The 27368-nt window shown below is 55.9% G+C and overlaps 10 protein-coding genes and 1 non-coding gene across 11 annotated transcripts; 4 read left to right on the top strand and 7 right to left on the bottom strand.

The window, feature by feature from the left end:
- Window positions 1-163: 163 nt before the first annotated feature.
- SLS55_007374 (uncharacterized protein) lies at window positions 164-1111 on the bottom strand (the record flags this gene model as incomplete). The annotated part of the gene is made up of 2 exons (XM_066778793.1): window positions 164-540; window positions 670-1111. The coding sequence occupies 2 exons, from the start codon at window positions 1109-1111 to the stop codon at window positions 164-166; spliced, it is 819 nt and encodes a 272-aa protein (XP_066631230.1).
- A 666-nt stretch (window positions 1112-1777) lies between these two features.
- On the bottom strand, window positions 1778-2098 carry SLS55_007373 (uncharacterized protein; the record flags this gene model as incomplete). Its single annotated transcript, XM_066778792.1, has 2 exons — window positions 1778-1826; window positions 1875-2098. 2 exons carry the CDS (start codon window positions 2096-2098, stop codon window positions 1778-1780), a joined length of 273 nt encoding a protein of 90 aa, XP_066631229.1.
- Window positions 2099-2525: 427 nt separating this feature from the next.
- Window positions 2526-4703, top strand: RAD30 (DNA-directed DNA polymerase eta rad30; the record flags this gene model as incomplete). The annotated part of the gene is made up of 1 exon (XM_066778791.1): window positions 2526-4703. One exon carries the CDS (start codon window positions 2526-2528, stop codon window positions 4701-4703), a length of 2178 nt encoding a protein of 725 aa, XP_066631228.1.
- Window positions 4704-9304: 4601 nt separating this feature from the next.
- On the bottom strand, window positions 9305-9965 carry HBN1 (putative nitroreductase; the record flags this gene model as incomplete). Its single annotated transcript, XM_066778790.1, has 2 exons — window positions 9305-9625; window positions 9675-9965. 2 exons carry the CDS (start codon window positions 9963-9965, stop codon window positions 9305-9307), a joined length of 612 nt encoding a protein of 203 aa, XP_066631227.1.
- A 1420-nt stretch (window positions 9966-11385) lies between these two features.
- On the bottom strand, window positions 11386-11501 carry SLS55_007370. The gene has a single exon. It is a non-coding gene; the product is annotated as a tRNA-Leu (tRNA).
- A 781-nt stretch (window positions 11502-12282) lies between these two features.
- Window positions 12283-14658, top strand: SLS55_007369 (uncharacterized protein; the record flags this gene model as incomplete). Its single annotated transcript, XM_066778789.1, has 1 exon — window positions 12283-14658. One exon carries the CDS (start codon window positions 12283-12285, stop codon window positions 14656-14658), a length of 2376 nt encoding a protein of 791 aa, XP_066631226.1.
- Window positions 14659-18550: 3892 nt separating this feature from the next.
- SHO1 (Transmembrane osmosensor) lies at window positions 18551-19629 on the bottom strand (the record flags this gene model as incomplete). The annotated part of the gene is made up of 4 exons (XM_066778788.1): window positions 18551-19069; window positions 19121-19243; window positions 19299-19454; window positions 19510-19629. The coding sequence occupies 4 exons, from the start codon at window positions 19627-19629 to the stop codon at window positions 18551-18553; spliced, it is 918 nt and encodes a 305-aa protein (XP_066631225.1).
- Window positions 19630-21320: 1691 nt separating this feature from the next.
- On the bottom strand, window positions 21321-22009 carry SLS55_007367 (uncharacterized protein; the record flags this gene model as incomplete). The annotated part of the gene is made up of 2 exons (XM_066778787.1): window positions 21321-21742; window positions 21802-22009. 2 exons carry the CDS (start codon window positions 22007-22009, stop codon window positions 21321-21323), a joined length of 630 nt encoding a protein of 209 aa, XP_066631224.1.
- A 620-nt stretch (window positions 22010-22629) lies between these two features.
- On the top strand, window positions 22630-24212 carry SLS55_007366 (uncharacterized protein; the record flags this gene model as incomplete). The annotated part of the gene is made up of 4 exons (XM_066778786.1): window positions 22630-22961; window positions 23065-23293; window positions 23342-23501; window positions 23551-24212. The coding sequence occupies 4 exons, from the start codon at window positions 22630-22632 to the stop codon at window positions 24210-24212; spliced, it is 1383 nt and encodes a 460-aa protein (XP_066631223.1).
- A 689-nt stretch (window positions 24213-24901) lies between these two features.
- MRPS16 (37S ribosomal protein S16, mitochondrial) lies at window positions 24902-25710 on the bottom strand (the record flags this gene model as incomplete). The annotated part of the gene is made up of 4 exons (XM_066778785.1): window positions 24902-25018; window positions 25159-25307; window positions 25501-25535; window positions 25634-25710. 4 exons carry the CDS (start codon window positions 25708-25710, stop codon window positions 24902-24904), a joined length of 378 nt encoding a protein of 125 aa, XP_066631222.1.
- A 399-nt stretch (window positions 25711-26109) lies between these two features.
- SLS55_007364 (uncharacterized protein) lies at window positions 26110-27081 on the top strand (the record flags this gene model as incomplete). The annotated part of the gene is made up of 4 exons (XM_066778784.1): window positions 26110-26305; window positions 26358-26423; window positions 26479-26899; window positions 26979-27081. 4 exons carry the CDS (start codon window positions 26110-26112, stop codon window positions 27079-27081), a joined length of 786 nt encoding a protein of 261 aa, XP_066631221.1.
- Between the last annotated feature and the right edge of the window lie 287 nt (window positions 27082-27368).

Below are 27368 nucleotides of genomic sequence, written 5' to 3'. Positions count from 1 at the left end.
TGTATCCCTACATTGCGCTTACCCGCTGCGCCGGCATTGCCGCCAAAGCGCCTGATATCATCGCCTGGCCTCACGCAAAACATCCAACGCCGCCGTCAGCGCGTGCGAGGCCAGCCACCAGCGCCTTTCCAAACATGTCCAGCGCCCAGAGCTCCCGCCGCCCTCACAGCTTGGCTGCCGCCCCCCGCGCTGCCACTATCCTGAAACCCCACCGCGGGAAATGAATGTGTACCTCGTCGTCACCGGCCCTCGTCCTACTCGCCAGCACCATCTCGTCTGGTGTCAGGCTGACCAGCGTACCCCGGTCATGGTGCTTGAACCCGCTGTCGATCGGCCACACCTCTACCTCCTGACCTTTCTCCAGGCCCAACGGATCAGCCGCATCGATATGGCCGCCAGATTCCGCAAGGTTTGCGCCAGAGACGAACGAGACCGCTTGTGGCCCCTTCAACGTGACGGGCTTGGGCCCCGACGACTGCGCCGCGCGCAGGGCTTCGCGAAACCTCTTGATCCACGCGTAGACCTTGGGGAAGTGCTGTTCTGATATCACAGAAGCCGGCAGCGCGCCTTTCATCTCGACCAGCCAGTGGAACGGCCATATTGCTAACTCGAGTATTAGACCAGAACTAACCGCGGACTCGCGTCCGTTGCCACCGGGTCGTCACGTACCTTCGATATCCGCTAGACTGGGGGCCGGTGTCTTGAGGATCCACTCGCGCCCGTCTGCCAGTAGTGTGTGCTCCAACAGCGCAAAGGCGTCGCGAACATACACAACACTCTCCGGCCGCGCGCGCTGCATGGCCTCCCTCGACCAGCTGCGCCCCGAGAAGTCTTCTCTATCCTTGGCGAACTTGGGGTCCCGGAGGGCAGGCATATCGGACGGGATCAGCGTGGCTGCGCGGCTGAATACCCCGGCGTCAGTGGTCCAGCGGTCCAGTAGGCGCTCAATGGCTTTCTGGTCGCTGCCCGACGCTCCGAGCTTCCCGTCAGGGAAGCGCTCTTCGAGCTTACGGAGGATGAGCCGAGTGTCACAGTATACGTCGCGGCCGATAGTCATGAGCGGAATACGGCGGTAGGCGATGCCCAATTGGTCGAGGTCAGGACGAGGCATTGTCACCGGTTGTATCTATCTCGCGCGGGTGGTTGGGTTAGCGGTCAGGGATCTTGGTAAGGCACGCATATACTAAATTGCCCCCACTGGTGGCGGGCGGGAGCGGACGCACACATTGCGCAAATGCGATGCGGCGGAGCTGCAAGTACCAGATGATACGGCGGGCGTAGGGAGAGAAAGGGTAGTGAAAAAGGACGATCTCGTTTGGCACCGACGCCATGACTCGTGCGAATTGTGGAGGCAGAAGACACGATGCGCGTTTCTTGGAGGTTGGGCAGCGGGCCAGTTGCTGGTTAAAAGGCAAAGGAGAGTCGGTACTTGTTGGAGCTGTGATCATCACTACCCGCCAAGCGAGCTTGTCGACAGGACTCCCGGCCGCTAACCTCGGTTCCCCCACACCAGCTGCATCATCGCAGAACAGACGGCTGGACATCTTTCAGGGTCCGCCCTTCTCATCGCGCCATGCTGCAGGCAGGGAATGTCTTTGACGGCTTCAAGATTAATTCTTTGTAAATGGCAGGCAGATATCTAACGAGAATACGAAGTGCCATTTGCCACTGGAGAGCAGATGTTCCGCGATTGTAATACTGAAGACACGGCAGCCGATTACCCATCCTGATCACATTACAGCCCGATTTCTTCTCCGGCATGCGACCCGCCACCTCTCTATTGCTGATTTCCTTTGTCACGGCCTCTCTTCGAATAGTACTCGTTCCTACGCAGGCGTCAGAACTAGCATCGATGATCTTCGTCGATCACCTACATCTTGTTGCCGCGATCAGCTTCTGCCGCTCTTCCTTCCAAACGGTCCAACGCCTCCTCGATCAGCCCGATGTGGCCTCGCAGCGTACCCTCTAATTCGTCCATGCGAGCTTCGTGCTCCTCTAGGTTGTACACGTGATGTGAGCGCAAGTACAATGTCGCACCGCCGATGGCCGACAGGTTGAGGATTCCAAAGAAAGCTGCTGTGTTACGCAGAAAAGACATGTTTGACGAAGCGGTTTGCTGCGCCAGGTATTGAAAAGTAGTGCACGCTAGATATATAGCAGTTCATGCTGTGCGATGTTGGAAGTCAATGATGACATCGGTCCGCGTCAAGATCAGCTCCCTAGCAAGCAATGCGCTCAGAGTGAAAGGTCAAAATGTCAGAAAGACCATGAGTAGCAGGAAAGTGGTGACAACGATAGCCAGCTTTGAGAGCACAAATCCAGGCGGTGGAGGAGGAAGGTTCCCATGCAGAGACATCCATGCATGTCAGCGGTCGGACCTCAACGCGTCCCGCCAATGACGCGTGCCGCGCTGCTACGCGACTTCTCTATCACGACGACCACCATCACACTGAGCCACCGCAACACAGTCAGCATGTCCTCTCCCCGCTGAGGCACGCCGCCTCGACGACGCCCAGGCCCACACCATGTCGTCTTCGCAGCCATTCATCGAGTCGTCCCCGCTCTCCACCGGCAGCGGCGGGCGCCGAAAGTCCCACTTCACGTACCGGCACCTCTCGCAGCTCAGCGCCTCCACGCCCGCCAGCCCCCTGCGCGTCGTCGCGCACATCGACCTCGACGCCTTTTACGCGCAATGCGAGATGGTGCGGCTCGGCGTGCCAGCATCGCAGCCGCTGGCGGTGCAGCAATGGCAAGGGCTCATCGCCATCAACTACGCCGCGCGCGCGTTCGGGCTGAGCCGGCACGTCACGGCGGCGGAGGCGCAGAAGCTGTGCCCGGACATCATCTGCCAGCACGTGGCGACGTGGCGCGAGGGCGACGAGCGCTGGGCCTACCACGAGGACGCGTTCAAGAACATGGCGACGCACAAGGTCAGCCTGGATCCGTACCGCATGGAGTCGCGCAAGATCCTGGCGCTGATCAAGGACGCGCTGCCGAGCGAGCTGCAGCGGGTGGAGAAGGCGAGCATCGATGAGGTCTTCATGGACCTCTCGGCGCAGGTGCACGGTGTCATGCTGGAGAGGTATCCCGAGTTGGCCGGCCCGCCGCCGTATGATGATCCAACGGAGAACTTGCCGAGGCCGCCGACGACGGCGTTGGACTGGCAGGCGGATCATCTGGTTGACTTGGATGCCACGGAGACTGAGGATGATGATCCGGACTGGGACGATATTGCTATCCTGATTGGATCCGAAATTGTTCGGGATGTTCGAGCCAAGATCTTCGAGGAGTTGAAGTACACCTGTTCTGGTGGAGTTGCGCGGAACAAAATGTTGGCGAAGCTTGGATCCGGCCACAAGAAGCCCAATCAACAGACTGTTATTCGCAACCGCGCCGTGCAGAGTTTCCTCAGTGACTTGAAGTTCACCAAAATCCGCAACCTGGGCGGTAAGCTCGGCGACGAGGTGGTAGCTATGTTCAATACAGATACCGTCAAGGATCTGTTGGACGCATCGTTGGATCGACTCCAGAGGCTTGGCGATGGCACCGGCATTTGGCTATATGACATTATCCGCGGAAATGACAACAGCGAAGTCAATTCCAGAATGCAAATCAAGAGCATGCTATCGGCCAAGTCTTTCCGTCCATCAATCAACACTTTCGATCAGGGTATCCGTTGGTTACGTATTTTTTCCGCCGACATCTTCTCCCGGTGCGTGGAAGAAGGTGTGCTTGAGAATAAGCGTCGACCGAAGACCATCAACTTGCACCACAGACAGGGACAGCAGACCCGGTCCAAGCAATCACCTATTCCACAGGCAAACACTTTCTCTGAAAAGTTGCTTTTCGAGCTCGCCAAGGGACTCCTCGCTCAGGTCGTAGTTGATGGACGCGCATGGCCATGTTCAAACCTGTCCTTGAGTGTAGGCGGCTTCGAGGATGGCATCACTGGCAACAAAGGCATTGGGAGTTTCCTTGTCCGTGGAGAAGAGGCCAAGGCCATGCTCGCCAGCGAAAGAGGAGCCCTGGCGAACAAGAATGGCAGAGCTAATTCACCACCACCTCAAAAGAGGCGCCGTGTTGACGAAGGTGGTATCCAGAAGTTCTTCGGTATACGCCAAAACAGCCGCGATGATTCTGGGAACGAGCGCAGTTCATCCATGAGCCGAGAAAACAGCAGAACTACGTCTGAACACATTGAGCAGGATTTCCCGTCGGAGCCCCCGGATGATGGAGACTACGGTCACCCCGTTGCCGACCTTGAATACGCCGAACAGGCCTGGGGTGAAGCTGGCGCATCGGACATACCACCTCCCTCTGCTCAACCTCAGCTCGAAAGCCATTTCCACCAGGCCGATCATGCCTCTACAGGTTCAGAATCAACCACTGCTCAACATGTTGCTGCCCAACCCTCCCATCAAATGACACTGGATACGTTCTTCTGCGAGCGCTGTTCAACCCGGCTCCCCGTCTCTCAGCAAGCCGAGCACTCAGACTACCATGTGGCAAAGGACCTTGCAAAGCAGCTTCAGGCCGAAGACCGCGCCACCGCCTCTGCCGCACGTTCCCCTGCGCCTGCACCCTCGTCGACGACCCCCAAACCGCGTGGACGGGGAAGGCCAGCCGGTTCCGGCTCGTCGGGGAACAACTCGGCGAAGGGACCAGAGAAGGGGCAAATGAAGTTGGCGTTCGGCAAGGGTTGAGAGGAATGCGACTAACCATTTCAGATGGTCCATGCATATTGCTACGGCAGTCGAACGATCGTGTTCATCGGTCCCCCACGCTCGTACCTGCAGCTTTGATGCGCGAGTTGGGCTCCCATGCACCCGGGCCTCGGGACGCTGCAGCATCGAGAAAGGGTCTGGAATGGCCCTTTCGTGGCGCACGTTCAAATATTCTTTCCGCCCCCTGCTACTGAATATTTCCCGCTATGGGGCCCGTCGGGGGATTGGCAAAATTGTTCCGCGCCTGGGAGAGCAATATGTACGGGACCGGAAATGGTGACGACTTTTATTCCCGAATGAGAGGATGTTGGCTTTGAGGTAGTGGTTGCAGCTTGCTTTAGGGCCACGTTTCTAAGACCAGACCGTCTTGCGGTGTCTTGGTACACGGGCGGGCTGGCTGGCTGACCGGATGGCTGCATGGGATGGCTTGAGGTGAGGCAGCAGTGCGCACGGTAGTGGAAGGCTACTACTGCAGGCGTTAGTAGAAAAGAAGGTTTCAGCGCCTCAAATCAGCGCGGGAGGAGGCAGAGAGCCCCTTGCAGGAATGGTGGCGCATTGGTTGATTCGGCGGGAGGATGAGGGGGGGTGTGCGCGAGTGGCAACCATCACGAAGGCGCTTGGCGCTTGTTTAGGTGGATGAGGCGTGCCGGCGTGCATATGGGCCAGCAAAGTCTAAAACGCTCAGTCAGCGGCATGTAGGCGGTAGGTACCGACGGAACGCTAAGATAGTAGCTGTGATCAGCAGCGCGATTGGACGGCGCTCTGCTGTCAACCTTTCTGCAGGGCAGCAAAAAAACCGAAGACTTCTGTCAACCCAATCTTCCCGTTGCTTTTTCCGCCGTCTGATCGACACGAGGCCCTGGGTCGAGCCGCGGTCCGGATCAGCACAGAGCCCGTCGATTTGGGGATCGGGATCTCAACTGCCTTTTTGGGACGGCAGTCGGGGTTTTTCTTTTGGCCCCCACCGCTTAGCCTGCGCTTTGCTTCTTCCTCGTCTCGTCTGTCGTCCCGTCTCTATGGTTAGCCAACGGCTCTTGTCCCGTTCCTCCCATTTTTGCTTTTTGCGGGACTGACGTAGCGTGTGGGCTTGGCTTGTCGTCTCTTATCCACAATCGTATGGAGACGCGTTTGAGCTTCTCTTTGCTTTGAACGGGTTCGAAGAGTGATGTGCGGGTCTAGAACGGTCTTCGCATTCCCCCGGTCAGCGTGTGGGGTCCCCTCTCTCTCCCTCTGTCTCCTCACCCTTCCCTTTTCGGCAACGTCGGCGGCCTGGCTTTCTTCGTCTCCCGCGTCCCCACGAGCTGTGATGGCCTCCGCATTAGCTCTACCTCGTCACGACGATAATGCTTTCACACACACCCTCTACGTTGTTGCACTCCTCCCGGTTTGCCCCCCGTGCGTCTCACTTGCCTGGAGGTCGGCTGATGAGAGCCCTGTCATCCCGTCACTTTTTAGGCGTGCAGTCAGATGGAAGAGCGTGCGCGTCCGCTCTCGTCGGGTCTTCGTGTTCCTGGCGGCGCGTTTTACCCGGCCGCTGTGGCTACGGTAGCCATTGGCTGCTGCGCTTCGCTTTCCGACGCCGCGCGCAATGTCGTGCCTTGGTTTGCAGGCCACGAGGCACGCTAAAAGTGTTTCGAAGTCGTCTAGGTACCGTTTAGCAAGTGCTTACTACTACACGAGTAGTCCATTCGGAAGGGAGGCTTGTCTTGCGCTTTCAATAGCCGATCCGCATTTAGCGCATGTTGCGCTGCCGATCGTGCCGCGTGGGCAGTAGTCGTAACGGGCACCGGTTGCATGATTGTTGGTTGTGGTTGACAGGGGGGGATGGTGTGATTTATCGTCGTTTTGGATATGCGCGGCTGGATGGAGTTTTTCTTCCGTTCGCCGATCTGAGCGGTCTGAATTGCTTTTTCTTTTTCTCCCCCTCCCCTTCTTTTCTTTCCCTGATGGCACGGCGCGGCGCTGATATTGGAAACGGTCTACGTCGTCGTGCAGCGCTGATCCCCGGGTCAAACTTGCTCGGGCATCAGCCACGTGCGGCGTAACGGCGGGAAGACGTCATCTGTGCCGGGGGTTTGTTTGAGGTCCCGGGTGGAAAGGGTTGATCTCTCTGTGTTCACAGCGACGAGTTGGATTGGATGGCTTGGAAACGGAGCGAGAAAGGAGGTGCTGCACTTTTTATTCAAAGTGCTCGTTTCTTCATCTTCATAAATCAGCTGGCGGATTAACAGCGCTTGGATCACTTCAGTTGCAGGCGGTGATAGACAAGACTCCCCTTTGCTGCTTGGCTTCCGCAAACAGACGTTTTTGAAATCTCTTGATAACAATAGTCTAGTTCCAAGCATGTCTCAACGTAGGTGCGGAGCAGCACCACACGGGGATGGTGCGCTTCATCTTCACACAGTGGTGGCGAAAGAGAAACTACAGAACCTCAAGCACTCTCATAGAGTGTCGACCAGAGGAGGGAAAGTCAAGTCGGTTTCCAGTTGTGAAGCTCGCTTGCTTCTGCGCTCACGAGTGATGGTTGAGAGATTCGAATCGAATCTTTACAAATGTACTTCGTCATGGACACCACCTGCTCGTGGTAGATGACTTTTTTGTAAGCAGCTGAGAGTAATCTCATACGAGTCGCCAGATTCTGTAGTTTCTTCTCGTGATGTGATGATGTTTAGTTGTATAATGATGGAGAGGGAGGCCTTGATTGATAGAGTGACGAATATTTACATCCGTGAGATCCTTCCAAGCGGAGGTGAGCAAAGGGGTGAAGGTTGGACAATAGAAATTCCGAGATGACTGTCCTCGCGCGTTGCGGACGATTACTGCTTTATAAATCAATGCTCAAATTTTTCAGACAATGATATCGTCAATATTAAGTTATGCTGATGTACACAAGAAAAGCGTCTTGCTGGCCAATATAACATGTGTGAATCAGAGCCGAAAATCTGGAAACTTCACAATATGCAGCTCGTTTTCGGCGTCATAGCACCCTTTCTCCAGGACTTGCTTTACGGAACTTCCATCTACGAGTGCATGGCGAGCAAGATGACCTTATATTCTCAGTTACGTTCCTACGAAGCAAATGTATATTTAATCCTGCTTGAATCTTGATATTATTACTGACATTTAGCCAGCGAATCGTCAGTCTTCCAAGTTAAAAGCAGGCAACCCTAAGAAGCGCACTTGGTCTTGTTCGTCGGGAAATGCTAGTGATATCGCTGGTGTGCTTTGTTGACATGGGCCAATCCATGGGGTTCACTGCTCGTCAACATTTCAGTTTGATACTACAAATCCTCATTATTTGAAGGGGGGGGGAAAAAATTGTAAGGTCACCCCTCGGGTCTTTGGAGAGCCAAAGGGAAACAAATCCATGAAAAAACTGTCTGTAAACGACCACCCAAACACAGTGTACTCAATCGATATGTATGGAGACAAGAAAAATGGCAAGTCATTACCTCTGACCCTTTACTTTCGAATGTCGAGTCCCGCAACGACACCCACCTTATAAGTCGCAAGAATCAGCATCAAGCCGGTGACACCTGGGTTCTCACTCTTACCCGGTCACCCGCCGTAGGCACATGAACTATCACAAGCCCTTCTTAAAATCGACCCCGCAAGTGACGCCATACGGCCAGTGTATCACACCAGCGTATCCCCAATAACGCACTTAGGTAGTCAAATGACGCTGACGTCGCCTCACCACCTGCGGCTTCCGAAGCGCGTGCCTTGTCTACTACTTCCCGCTCTTAAGGGAGGTCGATAGCAGACGTCCTTCGACCTGCAACCACTGTCCCAACAGCATTGGACAGAATTGCATGAGGTTCACGCGGTTGATCCCATCCTACTCCGTGTGGCTGTCTTTTGCGTGAGTCTTCCTCCGGCCAAGCTTGCTGCGGGTCTACGCGCCGGACACTCTTAGATGGTGAAGGTAGCGGATCTCCATCATCGTGACATAAAGTCAGCCAGCAAACTTCCGTCATGAAGAACTCCATCAAGTGTATGATGTGGTGAGATGCGCAAACCTCCGTGATATTGGACCACGCGTTATGCCGAGGAAGACAGCCAAGGAGTCAAGTCCATTGTTGCGCCAGCTCCAGAGAGAAAACAGTCCATCTTCTACTGGTTCGAATTGCTGGCCCGCCGATTATCCAATATGGACCTCGGGGCGAATTGGCGAAGAGGTGAGAGAAACTGAGGTTATAAATAATCAACATTGCACAGCTGTCACCAGATCTATGACTGGAAGGAGCAGGTGTAACTCATTATATGACCCGGTCAGCCACGGGCACACGCTCGTGCGTGGAATCGCTTGACTGGTAATGTTCGTGAATCGAGTCAGTCAGAACCAGGCAGATACATTAATGGTCACCTGTTCAGTCATTCATGCCCTCTGAAGAGGGGTCGGCGATTTGAGCAATGGTAGGTAGGGGAAAGATATCAATTCCCTCTCTTGTCTTGTCTACGTCTCTCGCAGTAAGCAGTCCAATCGGTGTATATAACCGCAACAATAATCCAGTCAAGCAATTCCCAACGCCATACAAATGTCTGCGCTATTCATCATCATTGTCCCAGCCCCGCACTAGTCATTTGCCGTGGACGAAGACGCGCTTCTCCAGAGGGGTCTGCTCCTTGGGGCCGGCGTCGGCGTTGGCGCGGCCGCCGAAGACGAGCTGGGCGCGCAGCTGCCACTCCTGCGGGATGTTCCACTCGTCCTGCACCTTGCGGTCGACGACGGGGTTGTAGTGCTGCAGGTTGGCGCCGAAGCCCTCGGCCTCGAGGGCGGTCCAGAGGGCGAACTGGTGCATGGCCGACGTGTGCTCGGACCAGGTGGGGAAGTGGTGGGCGTAGATGGCGAACTTGGCCTGGAGGTCCTTGACGGGAGCGGGGTCCTCGAAGAAAAGGATCTTGGAGGTGTTAGTGATTGGTAATTAGAGGAGAAGGGAGAAAACATACGGTGCCGTAGCCGGCGCGGAAGCCGTTCAGCCTGGCCTCGGTGGAGGGGAAGGCCTCAGCGGGGACCTGGGGCTTGAGAACATCCTTGGTGATGTCCCAGAACTTCTCGTGCTCCTTCTTGAGCAAGACAACGACGCGGGCGCTCTGGCTGTTGAAGGACGAGGGAACGGACAGGACGACGTCGTTGACAATCTCCTGGATGCGGTCGTCGGAGATGGGGGCGGTGTTGTCGAGCTGGTAGAAGGTGCGGCGTTCCTTGACGGCGTCGAGGAAGGACTTGTTGGCAGACATTGTGGCGGAAGTGGTGGAGAAGGCGCGGGTACTGGTGGTGGCAGATGTAGCTGGGGGCGAAATCAGTGTTCTGGAGAGCAGCGAGGTTGCGGCGGGGGCAGCGTTTTTGTAGGAGAGCGAGAACGAGCGGCGGGCAAGGATTGGTAAGGATTTCTTAAGCAGGTGTGGGGCAGCCATGTTTGAGGAGGGAGACAGTACAGAAGATGGCGTGTAAACAAGCCCCAAGCAAGGCGGCGACCAGGCCGAATAGAAAAGCCGTGAAGCGCATGGAATTCGGATTCAGAGTTTCGGATTCAGATGACGCCCGAGCTCCCGGCCGGCGGGCTCGAGCAGTTAACCCAGTGTGAGCTCAAGGATTCGCCATAGCTTCGGAGGTGGTGACGGAGAGAAAGGCGCGGAGCAATGGAGGGGCACGCGATAAATCCGACGTGTCCGATCTGAGCTTGGCAGGCGCCCCGCGGAAACTCCCCGCGCCAGAGACCCTGCGCGTGGACAATGCAGGTACGCCACCAATGAGCTGCTTACCCAAACTCAACACCAGCCTAAGCCACCGCTCCTGAACACCAGCCCATTCGTCAGCACCCCATCGTGCGAGCTGCTTACGCTATGGCGGCATCGGCCTGCGGACCTAGCTGCTTCCGGTGCTGAGAAATCCGCGACCGCTGGCTCCTCCCTAATCGCTCTTTCCCCTCTGTACAACGACTCGCGCTCGGCCGAGAGCAACTTGGCAACACAGCTCTCAATGATGTGGCTGTTTGGGAATGGACAAGTCGAATCTGCCACTGAGGGAGGACATCGGACACATCAGCAACTAGGCTTCCGCGGTTTCCTTAATCCAGCTCACGACTCTACTTTCTTCCGCCATCGGCCAATGTTACCTGACACCAACAGCCGGGCGTCGGATGGAGTTCAGCATGCATCTCACCAACATTGATGCCTGATGATGGGCAGCACCAGGTCTACAACATGCTGAACGCCAGCAGACTGTGGCTCGAAGAGAAGCGGCTAGAGCTTACGTTTTGCAGAGACGAGCAGTAGGCTGCGCCGCTCGGACCCTTATAGGCTCCAGTCGACTATCTCGATGGCAACGAGCCTCAGTCAAGCTGCCACTTCCACAGCACTCACTGATCCTGCTAATTCAGATGCAGCCGATTATTGCTCTTCTAAACCACAATGAATAAGAATAACCAACAGTATCGTCTGAAAACCACGTCGGCGCCGTCACACACCCTGTTCTCCACTCCATATCAGCCATCATGTACAGAGCCTTGCTGCTATTCGTCCAAAATGTATACACTACACCGGCCTGCCAAGGCGAGTAGGCTCTGCCACAATCGCCAGGATGTCCACCCACTCCCTCCACAAAACGCATACGGCCCACTACGATGATGGACCAAGCAGAGGCAAAAAGAAATGATGTTGAAAGCGGTGAGACTCGAACTCACGAAGGTTGCCCAACTAGTAAACCTCATCTTCGGGACTCTTTTCAGAAAAGAAGACCTGAAACTAGCGCCATAACCACTCGGCCACGCTTCCTGATTCTGGAAAATGCGTCCCGGCCGCAAGTATTATGTTTGCAGTAATGCGAGCAGCTCTGGCGCCGCTCAGATCAGTGGGGGTGGAGATGCAGATGAATACGCCCACGGGCCTCCTGGTTGGAAAAAAAGTTGCAAAAAAAGTCCAGCTCTGCTTGGCCGAACTTCCGCCACGCCGGGCCGAGAATGGTCAATTACTTGCATCTACCACGTCGAAATTACATGGCCATAGAATGTGAGGCTAACGTTAACGAGGGGTGCACGAAAGCTCCATTTTTCCATAATAACGATCAGATGACCGTTCGGAATACCTATCCTGAAGACACACTTCCTGCGCTCGCAACTTGTCCACAGGATGTCCAAAAACGTAGCCGCTATACTGGGATGCGCTAGAACGCGTGTGCCTGAACATCCCTGGATAGCTGCACGCTGTTTCCAATCAGGTATTTCGTTTGATGAAATTCCAGATCGGCAAGCTCCTGGAATTTCCCACCCCCTTCCATTGTCTCTGTCCTCTCCTCCTGCGGAATCACCCCCGCAATATGACACGCGTGCGGTATAACGGGAGTGGTCACTATTGTTCCAGCTGCCTGAATTCCTCGGGAGCTGGCATTCTCCGCATAAAGGCCCTTTGTAGCCCTTCCATTGTTGGAGCGCTGCTGTTCATTCCTACCATCTTTCCTACTATATCTAAGCTTCTTCTCGTCTGCATCCAAGACGCCACCCCGCACCCCACTCAGCCTTCTTTCCTTTGCGGCATTCGACACTTCTAAACCAACAACATGCATCGCGCCGGTCTCTCTTTTCCAGTGGGCCTTCTGCTCGTCATCCGCGCGAGCAATGCCCAGCGAGTCCCTCCTTTCCCCCCGATTCCCACTGGCCTTGCCTCGGATTCACGCTCCGTCGGCAACTCTACCTTCACCATTCTGTGTGAACAGGTGGATGCAAACGCAATCTCTCCTTATGTAACCACCTATCTCCCAACCGATGTTCAGGACTTCGATACTTGTATGAGTCTCTGCGACAAATACGACGATACCTGCGAGATTTCCCTCTGGGACCCCACTTCGGCCAATCCCTGTACCCTTCTGGCCTCTGCTCCTTCCGGCACATCTCCTGCTGCTCCTACTGGTCGCTGCTATGCCACCAAGGTCAAAGGCTCGGCTTCCGTGTCAGGAGCAGTGTCGGCTGAGATCTCTGGAGGTGTTTTGCCGACACCCACTCCGTTACCCTTGTCAGAAGTTATTGCATCTCTTTCATCCTTGAACCTTTCCTTGTCAGATGCGACCGGCGTCTCCTTGGTTGATCTGGCTTCTGCTACTGACCTTTCCTTGTCTGATCTGGTTACTGCTACCGATCTTTCCCTGTCTGACCTGGCTACTGCCACCGACTCCCTACTTTCTGATATAGCTACTGCTACAGACTCCCTCGTGTCTGATCTAGCTACTGCTACAGACTCCCTCGTGTCTGACCTGGCTACTGCTACAGACACTCTCCTGTCTGATCTGGATTCTGCCACCGAAACACTCCTCTCTGATCTGGCTTCTGCTACCGACATCTCCCTCTCCGATTTGGCTACCGCTACCGACTTGTCCTCGGCGATATCCACAATCGTCGATGCTGCTGGTGAGACGTCTATTGTTGAGGGTGTCATAGCGTCGGTCACCGCTCCTGTCGGAGTCTCGACTGCATCTGTCGCCCTGCCCCTGCGCACCAACGCACTCTGTGGCGCGCTCTGGCCCAACATCCCACTCAGAGAATGCCCCCAGGGCGACCCCAAGTGGGGAAGCTGCTGCTCTCCTTACGGTTTCTGCGGAAACAGCTCGGCTTTCTGCGGCTTCGGCTGCCAGCAAGGCTTCGGTTTGTGCGCGCAGTCGTCCGTGAAGCCCCAGCCCATAAGACTCTCCACCACATTGAAGTCGTCGCTGTCACTGTCACTCTCTGCATCGGTCTCACTCCCTCCATCGGTCTCACTCCCGTCCTCCGCATCTGTCTCCCAAGTCCTTGGTCCTGCATTGCCTTCCCCACCTGCAGAGACGCTGTGGTGGCTTCCCAGGATCTCGGCATCGGCCCCTTCACTTCCGGCTATCGCCTCGCCGTCTGCCCTGGTTCCCTCTGCCGCATCAGCCCTGGGTATTGAGTTCAGTGCGACGCCGAGCCCGATGCTGCCGAACCCGCCGGTCATTGACCTTAGCACTTCTATTCCCGCGACTGATGATGTAATCGACACTCTATCTGCTGCTGTCACCAGTGTCGAGGACGGCCTTACTTCCATTCTTCCGTCTGCTGATGTCACTGATGTCGCTTCCATCGCCAGCGCGTCCCTCGATACTGCTCTCCCTGAGATCACATCCGACCTTTCTGCACCCACCGAGATCGCCTCTTCCGCTATCGCGTCGCTCGACACTGCCCTGTCCGAGATCACCTCTGACCTCGCTACCGCCACTGATGTCGTCTCCACCGCCGTGTCCGACATCGATTCGGACATCGCTACCGCCACCTCGGTAGCCTCCGCTGCCGTCGTCTCCCTCGACGACACCATCTCGGAAGTCACCTCTGACGTTTCCATCCTCACCGGCGTCCCCTCCGCCACCCTCGAGGCCGCCGTATCCGACATCACCTCCGACCTCCTCGCTGTCACTTCCGTCGCCTCCGCCGCCACCGCATCCCTCGACAGCCTCGTCTCAGCGGCCACCTCCGACGTCTCCCTCCCCACCGACGCCATCTCCGTCGCGCCCCTCGACACCGCCACCGCCTCCCTCGCCGCCGTCCCCCCCGCCCTCATAACAACCCTCACCAGGCTCGGCGCCTCCATCGCCCTCCCCCCTCCGCTCATCAACACCACCCCCGCCGTCTCCGCCGAGGCGTCTGTCGCGGCCACCGCCACCGCCTCCGCCTCCGTCTCCGTCTCCGTCTCCGCCGCCGTCTCCGTCGCGCCCGCCGTCAGCCTTCCCAGCGTCAGCACCCCGGTGACGGCTGTGCAGAGCGCCATCGCCAGTGTGAGCTCGCTTGGAGCATCGGTGCTCCCCGCCGCGGTGGCTTTCACGTCGGCGCCCAGGCCACAGGGCCCGAATCCGCCGGCCATCCAGCCAAGCGTTGGTAGGTCTGTTAGCTTGCGGGCCGGCGGTTTGAGCTCGGCGGTGACGTTTGTTGCTTGATGATGATGACGATGACGATGACGATGATTATTGTGCGTACTGGGACGTGAATGATGGATGGATTGGAATGACGACCCTCTTTCGTTTCTTTTGGGCTTCGAACACATGACTGTTCGGGCTTTTTTTTTTTTTTTTTGGCACGTGTGCTGATGTGTCGTCTTTTGCCCCCGTGTTCTTGGACTTGATGAGTTTGTATGTCACGGGAAATGGATACTGTTCGCTTCATCTTTTTCATTTTCCCCATCGTGCCATGAACACCTGTAATACGACATCACTTTGCTTATCTTGTTCGAAGTTCCTGGTGCGTGGATCCGAAAAACTTTTCAAGATGTGCTTACATGGTCAACGAACACATGGGTCATCTGACTGTCGCCCTTGTGTGCGTAGGCGGAAAGTCCATATTTACAATGCGCCACTGATCACAGAACGGAATGGAGGGCTCCATCATCAAATCTCGTTACCGAAAGTCTTCATTTACATTTGGTTAATTGATCATTCTCTTGGAATGATATGTTTCTGCATTCTTCTTTAATACTCTGCAGAGTTTCCTGCAACATAGAACTATCTCACCTGTGGCAAAGTCCGCACAAGGGCAGCCGCGAACAGAGCGCAGCAGAGTTTTCGAACAGTCGTAGGTTCCCAATCTGCGTCATTTCACAGATGCAGAATCGGGTTCAGATACGAGTTGTAGATGGACAGCTTGTGGCATCCTTTTTAAAGCGCCCTTCCAACGTTTACGTCCTCCGAACGCCTCCCACGTCCGGCCCTCTCGGCTTTGTATGAGCCACGTTATGGCCTGCACGCGCGCATGCATACCCGTCCCCAACCAAATAGAGCAGCTTACCACCGTAAGAGAAAGCCTGCTTTTCTCCATAAGACTCGGGGCTGGAACAGGACATGCCAAGGAGCCGTGCAAAGCACAAAACATTGTATGTTATTTGCTGAGAATATTAGGCGCATCCACACCCATGCGTTGATCGGACTCGCTGATTTGAGTAAAAGAGACTGGTCAGGCGAGGCGAGACATTTGAAGTTGAGAACACGACTCTCCGTCATAACCCCACTACCTAAGAATTGCAGAGAGTTATCGAAAAAGAGACAGAAAGTTTGATAACGCATATGCTCCAAGGAGGACCTACCACAGCGTTTATGGTTGCGCTTACAATTTAACTAAAGAGTGGGAGTATGCACTCCAGCCGCTCGATCACACCTGTGGCGCTCGTTTTGCGCGACGTACAGGAGAATATGCTGCTACCTACTACGTTGCATCCGTCCACAGCCCTACCAGAACCCCTTCTCAGTCAAGAACAACAAGAAACCAATACCGCATAGGGAGAAGAGAAGAGGCATGCATGGCGTGGAACTCGTATCAAAAGAAACTCAAGTGGAATCTTATCCAGACCAGAACGTTTTGGATCAACCAAATTTTCACTGCCAATTTTAACCTCACAAGAGCAAAGTTGCCCTCACCGCAGCGGACCAACCAGATCCAAGATCGACGACTACGACGAAAGGAGGTCAAGTCGAGAACGGAACGCCAAAAAAAGAAGCGCTGGTACCCGAAGTCGATCGTGACACAAGCCAACCCGTTCGCGCCCTTCCCCTCCCAATGATAGCTCGAACCGCTTTTCACCTTGTCGAAGTAACACGAAAACAACCGGTCAAGATAATAATAGCAAAACTAGCGTACCGACCAGCACCAACCAACCGCTTTTGACACAACCCGTATCACCACCAGCCAGCGAAATTCCCCTGTCCACGTATACTACTCCCGTGTAAGCTGGAAATAAGTGTGACCCGGTCACCAACCTACTTTCGACACGGGTTTCGGCGACGTGCGGGTAACCGGCGTATCAGAACCGGACCTGCCTACCTCTATGCGCCTGTGCGTTATACCGTATATACCGCGCATGGATTGATTGGGGGGAACAACAACACCCCCCGAGCCGGACCCCCCGGTGGTGTCGCATGGCTGGCTGGCTGCTGCTGCTGCCGCCTACCGACCGTAGGGCTGAAACGGACCTGAGGCAAGGATGTCTGGGTGGATTGATGACGTGAAGACCTCGAGGCTAGACTACCTACAGCTCTTGTCGGCACAGGTGAGAGCCAGAGAAAAAAAAATAAAGGGAGGCAAAAAAGTCGAGGGATCGCATCAACCCCTTTCAGGCATTTCCCTCCCCCTTTGATCCCAACGGGGAAGGTTGGTGGAGAATGGACATGGGACTCTCGTCGCCATGTTGATCCAATCCCCGCGCCATGGGCCCGAAGACCATCAGGGGGAAGATCGGTTTTGTGGGCGGAGTTTATATATGCATGGGTGGTGGTAGCAACAGCAGCACCTCGGGAAGATACGGAACCCCAGTTGTCAATCGAACAGTTTCCTCATCTGCCTTGTAACATGTCCGTAAGAGACAGCCACTATGGACGATCATGCTCCGGCTAAGCCAAGTTTGAATGACGTAAAGAAGGAAGACACGCATGACTGGCCAACAGATGATGTTTGGACGGATTAATGTAACGTCTTCGACGGTGAAATGAGATTTACGGTGAAATGAGATATCCAATAGGTGTTTTCTCGGGAAATCTCCATTTGTCAGCAAACTTGTATGAGAACCTACAAGTGAATGCGAAATTACCTCCTAAAACTCTCGTATCTCATGCCAAACGCAACTACAGAAGAGTAGCTACGCATGCGAGGGACCGAGTATAGGTAGGGGGGGATTTCTCATACTGTTTTGGTGGAAGACAGAGAAATACCGACTATTTTCCGATTGGATATCTCATTTCACCGTAAATCTCATTTCACCGTCGAAGACGTTAGGGACATCTGATAATGCTGGAAGAATTCATCAATGCACACGACCTCTTTGCTGTCAATGCAAACCATAGCTTAATTTCATATACAACAGGAACAGCGACTTGTTGCTTTCGCGCTGCAAATACGGCATCCAATTTTCTCTCGCCTACACCAATTTTTTCCGACTATCATTCCTTTTTCTCCCAGTCCACCGCGGCGGATATATTTGGGCGCGAAGTTTGAAACGACTACACGTGAAAAGGGAAAATGACTTGATCGCTGGGGAGGGGGGTGAGAGGTGGTGTGAATACCATCAGCAGAGGCCGTTTCAGCGCCGCAACAGTGTGAATCTCCGTGGTCCCAACCCAAAGTGAATTGAGACGCGTTCAGTCACAGCAACGCCATGCAAATGTTTCGAGCGCAATTGCAAGCCAAAAAGCAAGGACCATGGAAAAAAAAAAAAAGGAACCACTACCTGCACTGCATTGTGCACCAGGAAACTCAAAAACCGGATATAGCCCATTCCATGAACGCACATCTTCAGCAGAAAACAAGAGAGAAAAAAGGTTTTAGAAAACCGGTCATGTTGCTGTTGCCGATCTCAATCCGGCCGACAGGTTACATTCCGGGAATAGTAGAATAGAAAGGGATGTCTGCAACGCTTGAGTGATTCAGAGCGGCGCGTCCGCAGGCGATAGTAGCGCGTGACATGATTCGTCGTAGAGGATGTAGCGCATCCGTGGTAAAGGAACTTCGTCGCTGAATCCGAGGGGACGGTGATGAACGAGTGGTTGTGGTCGGTAAAATTAGACCGAATTTTGTTGCCCTTTTAGAAAAAACCCAAGCCAGCGGGAGGTATCAGAAAAGAGAACGGGTATCTAGCGGCGCAAGAGCGTCTCTCAAGGTCAAACGCGTGATTTTCCGAGGACGAGCCCACGAGTCGATTCCATCGCAGCCCGGTCCGAGCCCATGTGCGGACTGTGGCCCGACGGTGAGGTGCTCGGGCGTCCCGGAAAATGAAACCTAAGCCAGGTATCCATGTAGCAAGAAAGGAAGGAAAAGCAGTCGTCCCAGGCATGAGTGAAACCTGTGCATCTATAGCAAGATCAGGTAGTTGCTTGGCGCAATACCCGTCTCACCCGTCTGCTTCCTCGCCTGCCACCAGCGTCCGCTGACGTCCGACACCTCGAGGATCTCATGCTTGGAGAAACTGATTTCGTTCTGATCGTCGGGGTTGGCCTCGTAGCTGTAGATCGCCTTGGCGCGGTACGGGTAATCATTGGGCGCATCCTGCTGCTCGGGCTGACCGCCCGCGTTGGGCGCGCCGTTCATGCCGGTGCCGAAGCGCGGCACCGTGGAGTTGCGCTCAGCCGCACCAGCAGGGCCGCCATGGAAGCCAGAAACCGGCGAGGAGGTTTCGAAGCCATTGAGCTGGGCCGAAGTGTACATTTGAGGCTGCGGCTGGGTGGCAGTGGTCTGCGGACGAGCGCTGTAGTTGTTCGACATGGGACGAGAGTTGCGAACAGATTGACCCTCCTTGTTCATCGCGTACGAATCAACAAAAGTGCGGTGCGAGGCCGAGGGCTGCGAGCCGAAGTAGAAGATCCAGACAATCTGCGCTGGTTAGAACCAAGAGGCCAGCGACATGGTTCGTTGGGAACTTACGGCAACCATCGACAGGAGAATGTAGCCGGCAGCGGCAGCCTCCTTCGCGCTGTCATTCTGATAGACAGTGGCATTGACGGCGGAGCTGGTGAAAACCAAGCCGGCGGCGAGGTAGCTGGAGACCTGCTTGGGGATTAGACATGCGATGGATGCGGGGAGCAAGGCTCGGGCTTCGTACCGCGACGTGGTAGGTGTCCTCAGACTCGGAGCCAACGACGATGATGACGCCAACAATGCAGCAGAAGAAGTAGACGAGAGCCCACCAGGTGTAGTTGGGAAACTCGCCGTGCAGGCTACCGATGATGGAGCCGACGAATGCGATGATCCATGCGAGCTGTGCGACGGTCAGCATCTGGGCGCAGGTGGCGCGCGGTCAGCGGACGACTCACAATGCTGATGGAGATGGTCGACAGGGCGAAGGGATCGCCGAGGATGTTGTCGAAGCCGAAGCGGTTGCGCATGCCGTAATTCATCTTCTTAAGGCTGTTGGGCGAGTTGAGCGAGGGCATTTATGCACGGGCGGAGCGGGTCGAGGTGGACGGCGGGCGCGAGCGGAGGGCGCGTGGTGGACTGACGGGAGCAGGGAATGCGCGGCGGGAGTCGACTTGTGGGAGTGGGAGGAAGAGGTTCAAGAGAGTGGCGGCGAGGAGAGTAGCGAATGAGGGTGGTTAGGCGCCTGGCCCTACGAGATGCGACGGGGGATGGAGAAAGCGGAGCCTCAGCGGCGGGCCGGGCAGCGTTCACGGCGGGTGCGCGGCGCGCGTTTTGTTGCGGGTCTCGAGGTCGCAGCCGCGGCAGGGACGCTTCAGTTGGATGGTGAGAGAGGCTCCGGATCGTCGGGGTCGAGGCGTGTCTTTGGAGAGGACGCAGCGATAGGAGAGCGGCGCGGCGGTGTTTGACGCACGGGCCGGGTCCACGCGCCGAAGCTGCAGCGATCAAGCGCTGCTGTCCACTAATTTACCTGACGCGCAGGCACAATCAGGCGTGCGGGGAGCCCTCGCTGGCTCCGTCTTTATTGCAGCACCGATCGCTATCCTCTGCTTTCCTGCGGCCTGCCTCGTCCTGCCGGCCATCGCGCGGATCGTGTGAGATTCCTGCACCGCCACGTCGTGCAATGGACGAAGCTGCGCGCGCCGCCCGAAGGGGCCTGTCACCTGTCTCGCCTGCCTGTCTCGGATTGCGCTTGCTAGGGACGGGACCGCGCAACGTGTGCAGCCCGCTGCGCCTGGCTCCGGATGTCGCACCCCAACGCGCGCCCACGAGCTGAGCCCGAAATTTGTCGCCTGTGGTCATCTCGCGGGCCAGCCTCACCATTTCCCTAGCTGCCGTTAGACGCTGGCCCATGCGACGGCTGCTGATCCTCACTGGCCCGATGCGGCAGCAGTGCGTGTCGATGAAACGCTCCTCCAACGTCTCGCCTCTGTCCATCGTGCCCGGGCCCAGACAAACCCACTCCACCGTGCCGGCCGCCGCCCACGACATCACCACCTCGCCCGCCTCCCAGACCGCCCTGTAACTGGCCCTTCTCCGCGTTAAGCCCCGGCTCCCTGCGAGCATCAGAAAAGCTTGTCTTCCGGCATCTCTGCCCGTCGAGGCAATGCCAGGCCCGGCCTCTGAAGAACCACGCATTCCGGCCTGTGCATTTTCGTCATACGTGCCGGTCCGGGTCCAGCCCGCTTCCGCCTTCGCCAAATTCCAGGGAACAGGGCGCGTGCATATTTGCGCGGAACAGCCAGTACCGCATACGAGCCACTGAATTTTCGGCAAGAAGCTCAGTTGACGACCTCCACATTTGACATATTAGCTCGGTACCCCGAACCCGTAAGTCCACAGACGGGAGCTTGCTAGCTAGCTATGTCCATGCTCGAGAGACCCTGTGTCCTCCCTTTGATTTTAGGCCCGCTACATGCACTGTCCGGTCTGCGTGCCGGGTTCCATGCCGCGAGGGATGGCTGGACCAAGTGTTTGCTTCCGCCACTTGCTGCCGTCCTGATGTCTCCACACAACCGTGCACTGTCGTCTGCCGCGCTTTTGACTGAAAGCCGCATGTCATAGCCTTGTTGGCTGTCTCTCCAGCCACAGTGAAGATTTAAACGATGACGCTCGCACGGATCGGGGCATGTGGTCTTCACAGCCCAGGCTTCTCCAGCATTCCCCCCATTCCTTCATCAATATCAGTTCTCCCTGCCATGCAGATCCTTCAGGCACCGCCAGATTCGCGCTCGATCTTGACCTCTTCCCGGCGAACCTCTCTCTCGGATTCTCGTACTCGCGAGTCCCATTCAGCCCAGCACCTGCCCTGGCCCAACACCATGACCTCGTGCCATCTCAACACGGCCTTGCCACTTCGCTTCCTCAGGTCTGATATGTCATGGGCCTGAGCCAGTTGTGTTTGCTCCAACTGAGCGATGCGGGGCGAGAAGCCGACCAGGGACGTAAAGGATTCTGTCGGCGGCAGAGGGAGGTCGTGCAACGACGTCAATTGCGAAGCTGTAGCGGGGTACGCTGGGGCCTCAGTGAGGATAGTAGCGAGCTTAATCTCGGGTGTCGGATCGTCCATGCTGCTGGGGGGAGGACGCGCAGGCTGCTCGGGCGGCGCGAAGATATCGGCGTGCTTGGATTCTAGCCGAAGGTGTCAGGAAAACGGGGCCAGGACGATCCATGGGGGTTTTGTGTCTTACGCAGCTGTAGGATGTCGTTGATGGCGCGTGAGTTACCCGCGACGCTTGATAGACGGCTTTCGAGCTTCTGAATGCGAGACGCGACGGGCGCGTCGGTCTGCTGGCTCTCGGCCGCGACGTTGCCCCCAAGGACAAACTCGATGCGGCGAAGGCGCCACTCGAGCATGTCGAGTGTTTGCAGGAGTATCTCGTCCAGGTCTTCGGCCATGGTTGGGTGTTGGGCGGGGAATGCGGTCGAAATGGGGAGTGTAGATGCTGCGGAGGTGAGCGGGCGCCGGATAAGGCAGGAGAACCCTGGATTGGCGGGATGATCCGCGGCAGTCGTGCGGCCGTGGCGGCCTGCCAGATGACATCTCCGCTCGCACGCCAGACCCAACAGCTTTAACGCGACTAATCGCTCCGCTCTACACTATCGCCACGCTGCGCTCCACCCTCTTCTTAATGACTTAGGAGTTAGTGGGGTGTGCACCTCCGTCTACTGCTGCCCCTCGCGCGACACCTCCTGGACCATCGACCATCACTCCCAACCATGGCTTCCTATGCGGCGATTAATGCCGGTCCCTCCGAGTACGAGGACAGGCCGGCGAGCGCGGCCTCACATCGAGGCAGACGGTCGGTTCCCGTTTCCACTGCGCTGCAACAGCTGTCTTGCTAACACATGCGCCAGGTCGCGCCATGGCAAACGAGACGTCGGCATCACCGGACAGGCGACATGGGCAAGCAGCGTTATTAACCTCGTCAACACAAGTGCGCATATCCTCCTCACGCTCACGAGAACACACGCTGACGGCACATGGTGGTAAAGTACTAGGGGCAGGTCTCCTGGCCATGCCGCACGCCCTGTCGCAAATGGGCATTCTACTGGGCTGCTGCGTCATCGTATGGGCAGGTCTCACAGCAGGCTTCGGCCTCTATCTCCAGACTCGATGCGCCAAATACCTCGATCGCGGAACTGCCTCCTTTGCCTCGCTATCCAAAATTACATACCCAAATGCGGCCGTCGTTTTCGATGCCGCGATCGCCATCAAGTGCTTCGGTGTCGGAGTTAGTTACTTGATCATCATCGGGGACCTTATGCCCGGAGTTGTAAGAGGATTCAGCGAAGCTGCTGGTGAAATCGGATTCCTGGTGGACCGCCAGTTCTGGGTTACAGCCTTCATGTGCGTCTCTTCCCCTGGCGACCTCTGCGAGGCTGCATCCTTTGCAGATCTGCCCTCTGGATGGATTTAGTGCCAAAGCTAGAGATGCTAACGCGTTGTGTAGGCTCATTGTCATTCCCTTGTCTTTCCTCCGCCGTCTTGATTCTCTCAAATACACCAGCATGATAGCTTTGGTGTCGATCACCTATCTTGTCATTCTTGTACTCGCCCATTTCTTCAAGGGAGACACCATGGCAGACCGCGGCGAAGTTCACGGTATCGCTTGGTCTGGCCCGGTTGCCGCACTCTCTGTCTTCCCCGTTGTTGTTTTTGCCTACACGTGCCACCAGAACGTAAGCTTACCAGGATTTCTTGTTGAGATCAGAAACTGACTGCTCTAGATGTTTTCCATTCTCAATGAGATTTTTGACAATTCTCACTTTCGGACCACATCCGTTGTTGGCGCCAGCATTGGTCTGGCTTGCTCTCTTTACATTCTTGTGGGAATTACCGGGTATCTTTCTTACGGTGATAAAGTTGGCGGCAACATCGTCAGCATGTGTAAGTGCATCCAAGACCTGCAAATCACGGGTGTCTTACCAGTATCTAGACGCTCCATCCGTCGCTTCGACTATCGGCCGTCTGGCGATTGTCATCCTGGTTATGTTCTCTTACCCTCTGCAAGTCCACCCATGCCGTGCCTCCATTGATGCGGTTGTCAACTGGCGGCCGCAGCGAGCCCCCAAGTCTTCCCGTGGGAGCACTGCCGAGGGTTCCCCCTCGAGCGAGCACAGCGCCCCGCTTCTCGGGTCGCCCAAACCGAACACCGGACCCATCGCGGCTCCTCTACAGCCCAAGGCCGAGCCGATGAGCGAGATGCGTTTCGCAATTATCACGACCCTTATCATTGTGCTCAGCTACATAACGGCCATGTCCGTTTCCTCGCTTGAGAAGGTTCTTGCATACGTTGGTAGCACCGGTAGCACGGCCATTAGCTTCATTCTCCCAGGCATCTTTTACTACAAGATCTCATCGCCCGATAGCCCGCACCACCAGCGCCTTCTCAAGGACGAGGACGACGAGGACGACTGGAATTCCGGAGACGAAGAGAATATGACGGAGTCGGGACTCCTGATTAGAAACTTAGCGACGAAGACAAAGAGCTTCAGGAGGGGTCTTTTGAGAAAGTTGAGTCTGGCGCTGGCCATTTATGGCTTGGTTGTCATGGTCGTTTGCTTGGGGACCAATACTTTCTTGGTTGCGGCGCATTAACGGAGACTGGGGAGAAGGCCGACATAAGAGGTGGGAAGGGACATCGAATCGTTTCGTTTGGCTGGAGTTGGGGTTGGTGGTTGGTGCATAGAATGCGTGCTTCAGTATCTTTCAGTTGATCAATGTTGACAATTCATTTCCCGTCAACCTTGGTAGGGGGTGAGACTGAACAACAGCTTGTGATCTAATGATCTATCCGGAGACAAGGAAGAAATCATTAAGCTTTGGCTTCAGCGGGACTTAAGCTTTTAATTTCCTTTTCCAAGGAAAGGTAAAGGGTTGCACTGGCGACGCCCTATTAATAACCTTCCGCTTAATGCTCAGCTTTCATGTTGCATCGGCTGAACGAATCTAGATGTCTCTGGCGAGCTATGATAAAATCGCTTGCGGCGCAATCAATTCGAGTTGAGGTGGGTACTGAACACATCGTTCCGTGAAGGATCAGATAGCTGAGCATTAAAATCATTTTCCAATGTATCCACGCATACATTCGCATTCCAGCACATTTCTTTTTTCTGTACATGGTAATGGTACAGCCGCATCTTTCTCTTGACGCAGCAAGCAATGTGAATCCTTCGACGGGGAAATGTCCCCGAATATCCCATAACGCCAAACCCAATGCAAAACTTTCCCGTCTGAATACTTGTCTTCAGGCCTTCATCTAGCCACCATACTACCAAGCTCTTCTATCAACCTTCAGTGGGAGGGGTGGGTTCCCTGTACGGGTTGCTTTTGTGCTTTCTGTCCGCCTTTGTGACCTGCTCTATGATCTGTCCGACGCGATACTTCGGCTCGAGCAGGCCGGCCTAAAAAACAGTGCAAACCAAGCTCGTCAGCTCCAGAATTCTTTCTCTTTTCCCCTCAACACCCCCTCCCGTAAAACTCCACCGATGCTCGGCCACAACCACAAGTCCATGTCTGGAAGGGCGGGGGAATTTGGACGTACCATCGACATCAGCCTCCAGCACGTATCGCTCGGCTGGGCGCCGACACCGAGCCAGTACTGCGCGCGCGACCTGTCCAGCTTGATGTCCTTGTACGGGCGGCCGGAGGGGTCGTCGGGCCTCGCGGGCTTGGGGATGGGGTCGTAGGTGCCTTCAGAGAGAAAAGAGTCCATTGTCAGTCGCCGAATACGTCATGATCTCCTCCCTCCCCCGCCTGTAGCACCCCTTCCCCTCCTCTGCTTCAACATGCTCCGTCTGAGTCTGAAGTCGATACGTGTATGTGCGGCGGGGGTGTTGTAGAGGGCAGGGCGTTCATTGGGGAGGGTGGCGGTGGCATTGCGTACCGAGCACTTCGAGCGGCTTGCTGTCCCGCGCCGTCCTATACACAGCTTCAGCGTTTGGTCCCCGGTGGTTACTCGTAACGTATCGGCGGATGGTCGGTGGTCGGGCGAGCGAGGCAGAGGGCCAATTGCTTACCGCGCGTGGGCGACGACGATGTTGTAGAAGGGGGCGTGGCGCTTGCCGAAGCGCGCGAGCCGTATCTTGAGGACCATGGTTGCGGCGGCGGGGTGGGCTGGATGCGAGGACGATTGCTGGTACGGCCGATGCGCGCGACAACGGCCGTGGTGAGCACATCCACGATAAGTTTCTCGGACAGACGCCGGGGAAATGTTTTGCCGGGTCTGGAGACAGGGATCAGCGGCGGGAGAGTCTCCCTCGAGTATTTGCACTCTCGTGCTTTTGTAAATTTAAAATTGAGGACAGGAGGTGGCCATCAGCTTTGAACCGGGTGGTTCCGATCGTCAAAATGCTCCAGCAGTCGTTGTGGTGGTGTTCGTTGTTTCCTCTTTGGGATCGCTGACATGATCAACGCGATGTGATGTAATGCTCGTGTGCCCGCCTGTCTCTTTGCACGACAGCCACAACCTCGCGCTCAGCAACCCTTCACTTTCATGTTCCGGACAACAAGGAAGCTCATGATGGCACTCAGAGTAAGCGGTAACAAAAAGGTCCATGATCAATCTCTGACACTTTCTCAGACACTTCCCGCAAAGAATGCCGCTGAGCTCGACAAGGAGCTCATGAGTAGCGGGGCCTTCTCTATCGACCAATTGATGGAGCTGGCCGGCCTCTCCGTCTCCCAAGCTGGTATGTTTTCCGCGCGCCGACTGGAACATGATGAAGCCTGATCAGTCTCTAGTGTTCAAGCTCCACCCTCTCAGCAAAGGCAAGCGGGTCCTCGTAGCCTGCGGACCGGGCAACAACGGTACAGCCCCAGCATCCAACGCCGACCGCAGCCCTCATTCTAACAACATCCTCAGGCGGCGACGGTCTCGTAGCCGCCCGGCACCTCCACCACTACGGCTACCAGCCCACTGTCTACTACCCCAAGCAGAGCAAATCCGAGCTGTACCAGCGGCTCCGCACGCAGCTCGAAGATCTCAAAGTGCCATTCACCGACGACTTCGACGCCTCGCTCGGCGCTGCCGACTACATCGTCGATGCTATCTTCGGCTTCAGCTTCAGTGGCGAGGTGCGCGAGCCCTTCCCGCGCGTCATCGAGGCTCTGCGCGACACCAAGGTGCCCGTGCTCGCCGTCGACGCGCCCTCGAGCTGGAACATTGAGACCGGCCCGCCCGACTCCGGCCCCGGCAAGGGTTTCAATCCGCCGGCCTTGATCAGCTTGACGGCGCCGAAGCCGCTGGTGAAGTGGTTCAAGGGAAGGCATTTCCTTGGCGGGAGGTAAGTTGACTACGCTGGACCCCTACCATGTCTCCAGAGTTTGGCTTGCAGAATGTATCATCTGACGCGTTTTATGTAGGTTTCTGAGTGAGGCTGTGGCAAAGAAATATGATTTGGATATCCCGCCCTATGAGGGTATCGATCAAGTTGTTGAAGTACCGGTAGAGGGACAGAAGCTGTAAGGCATAGCTGAACGAGTAACGACTTCTGATGATATCAAATGAGATAAATTTGCATTATCTGCCTTACCGTTCTCGCTCTCTCCAGCCAATGGGTTCACCTTGAACACTTTCCTGAAGCTCCAGACCACCGGCTTGTGATGTGCAGATCAAACCGATGTGAACTTTCCATACGAGTTACGAGTTTTGACAGGGGAGCAAACCTAAACGCAAGCGAACGGGCTCCTCATCACGGCACTGGATGGCGGCTCCTGATATTAGCGGGGACGGTTTGACGTGGAACTGATCGC

Source organism: Diplodia seriata, assembly GCF_021436955.1.
Source record: "Diplodia seriata strain FDS-637 chromosome Unknown scaffold_7, whole genome shotgun sequence".
Taxonomy (NCBI): Eukaryota; Fungi; Ascomycota; class Dothideomycetes; order Botryosphaeriales; family Botryosphaeriaceae; genus Diplodia; species Diplodia seriata.
The sequence above is the reverse complement of the archived record's forward strand: the minus strand, read 5'-3'. Positions and strand labels throughout refer to the sequence as shown.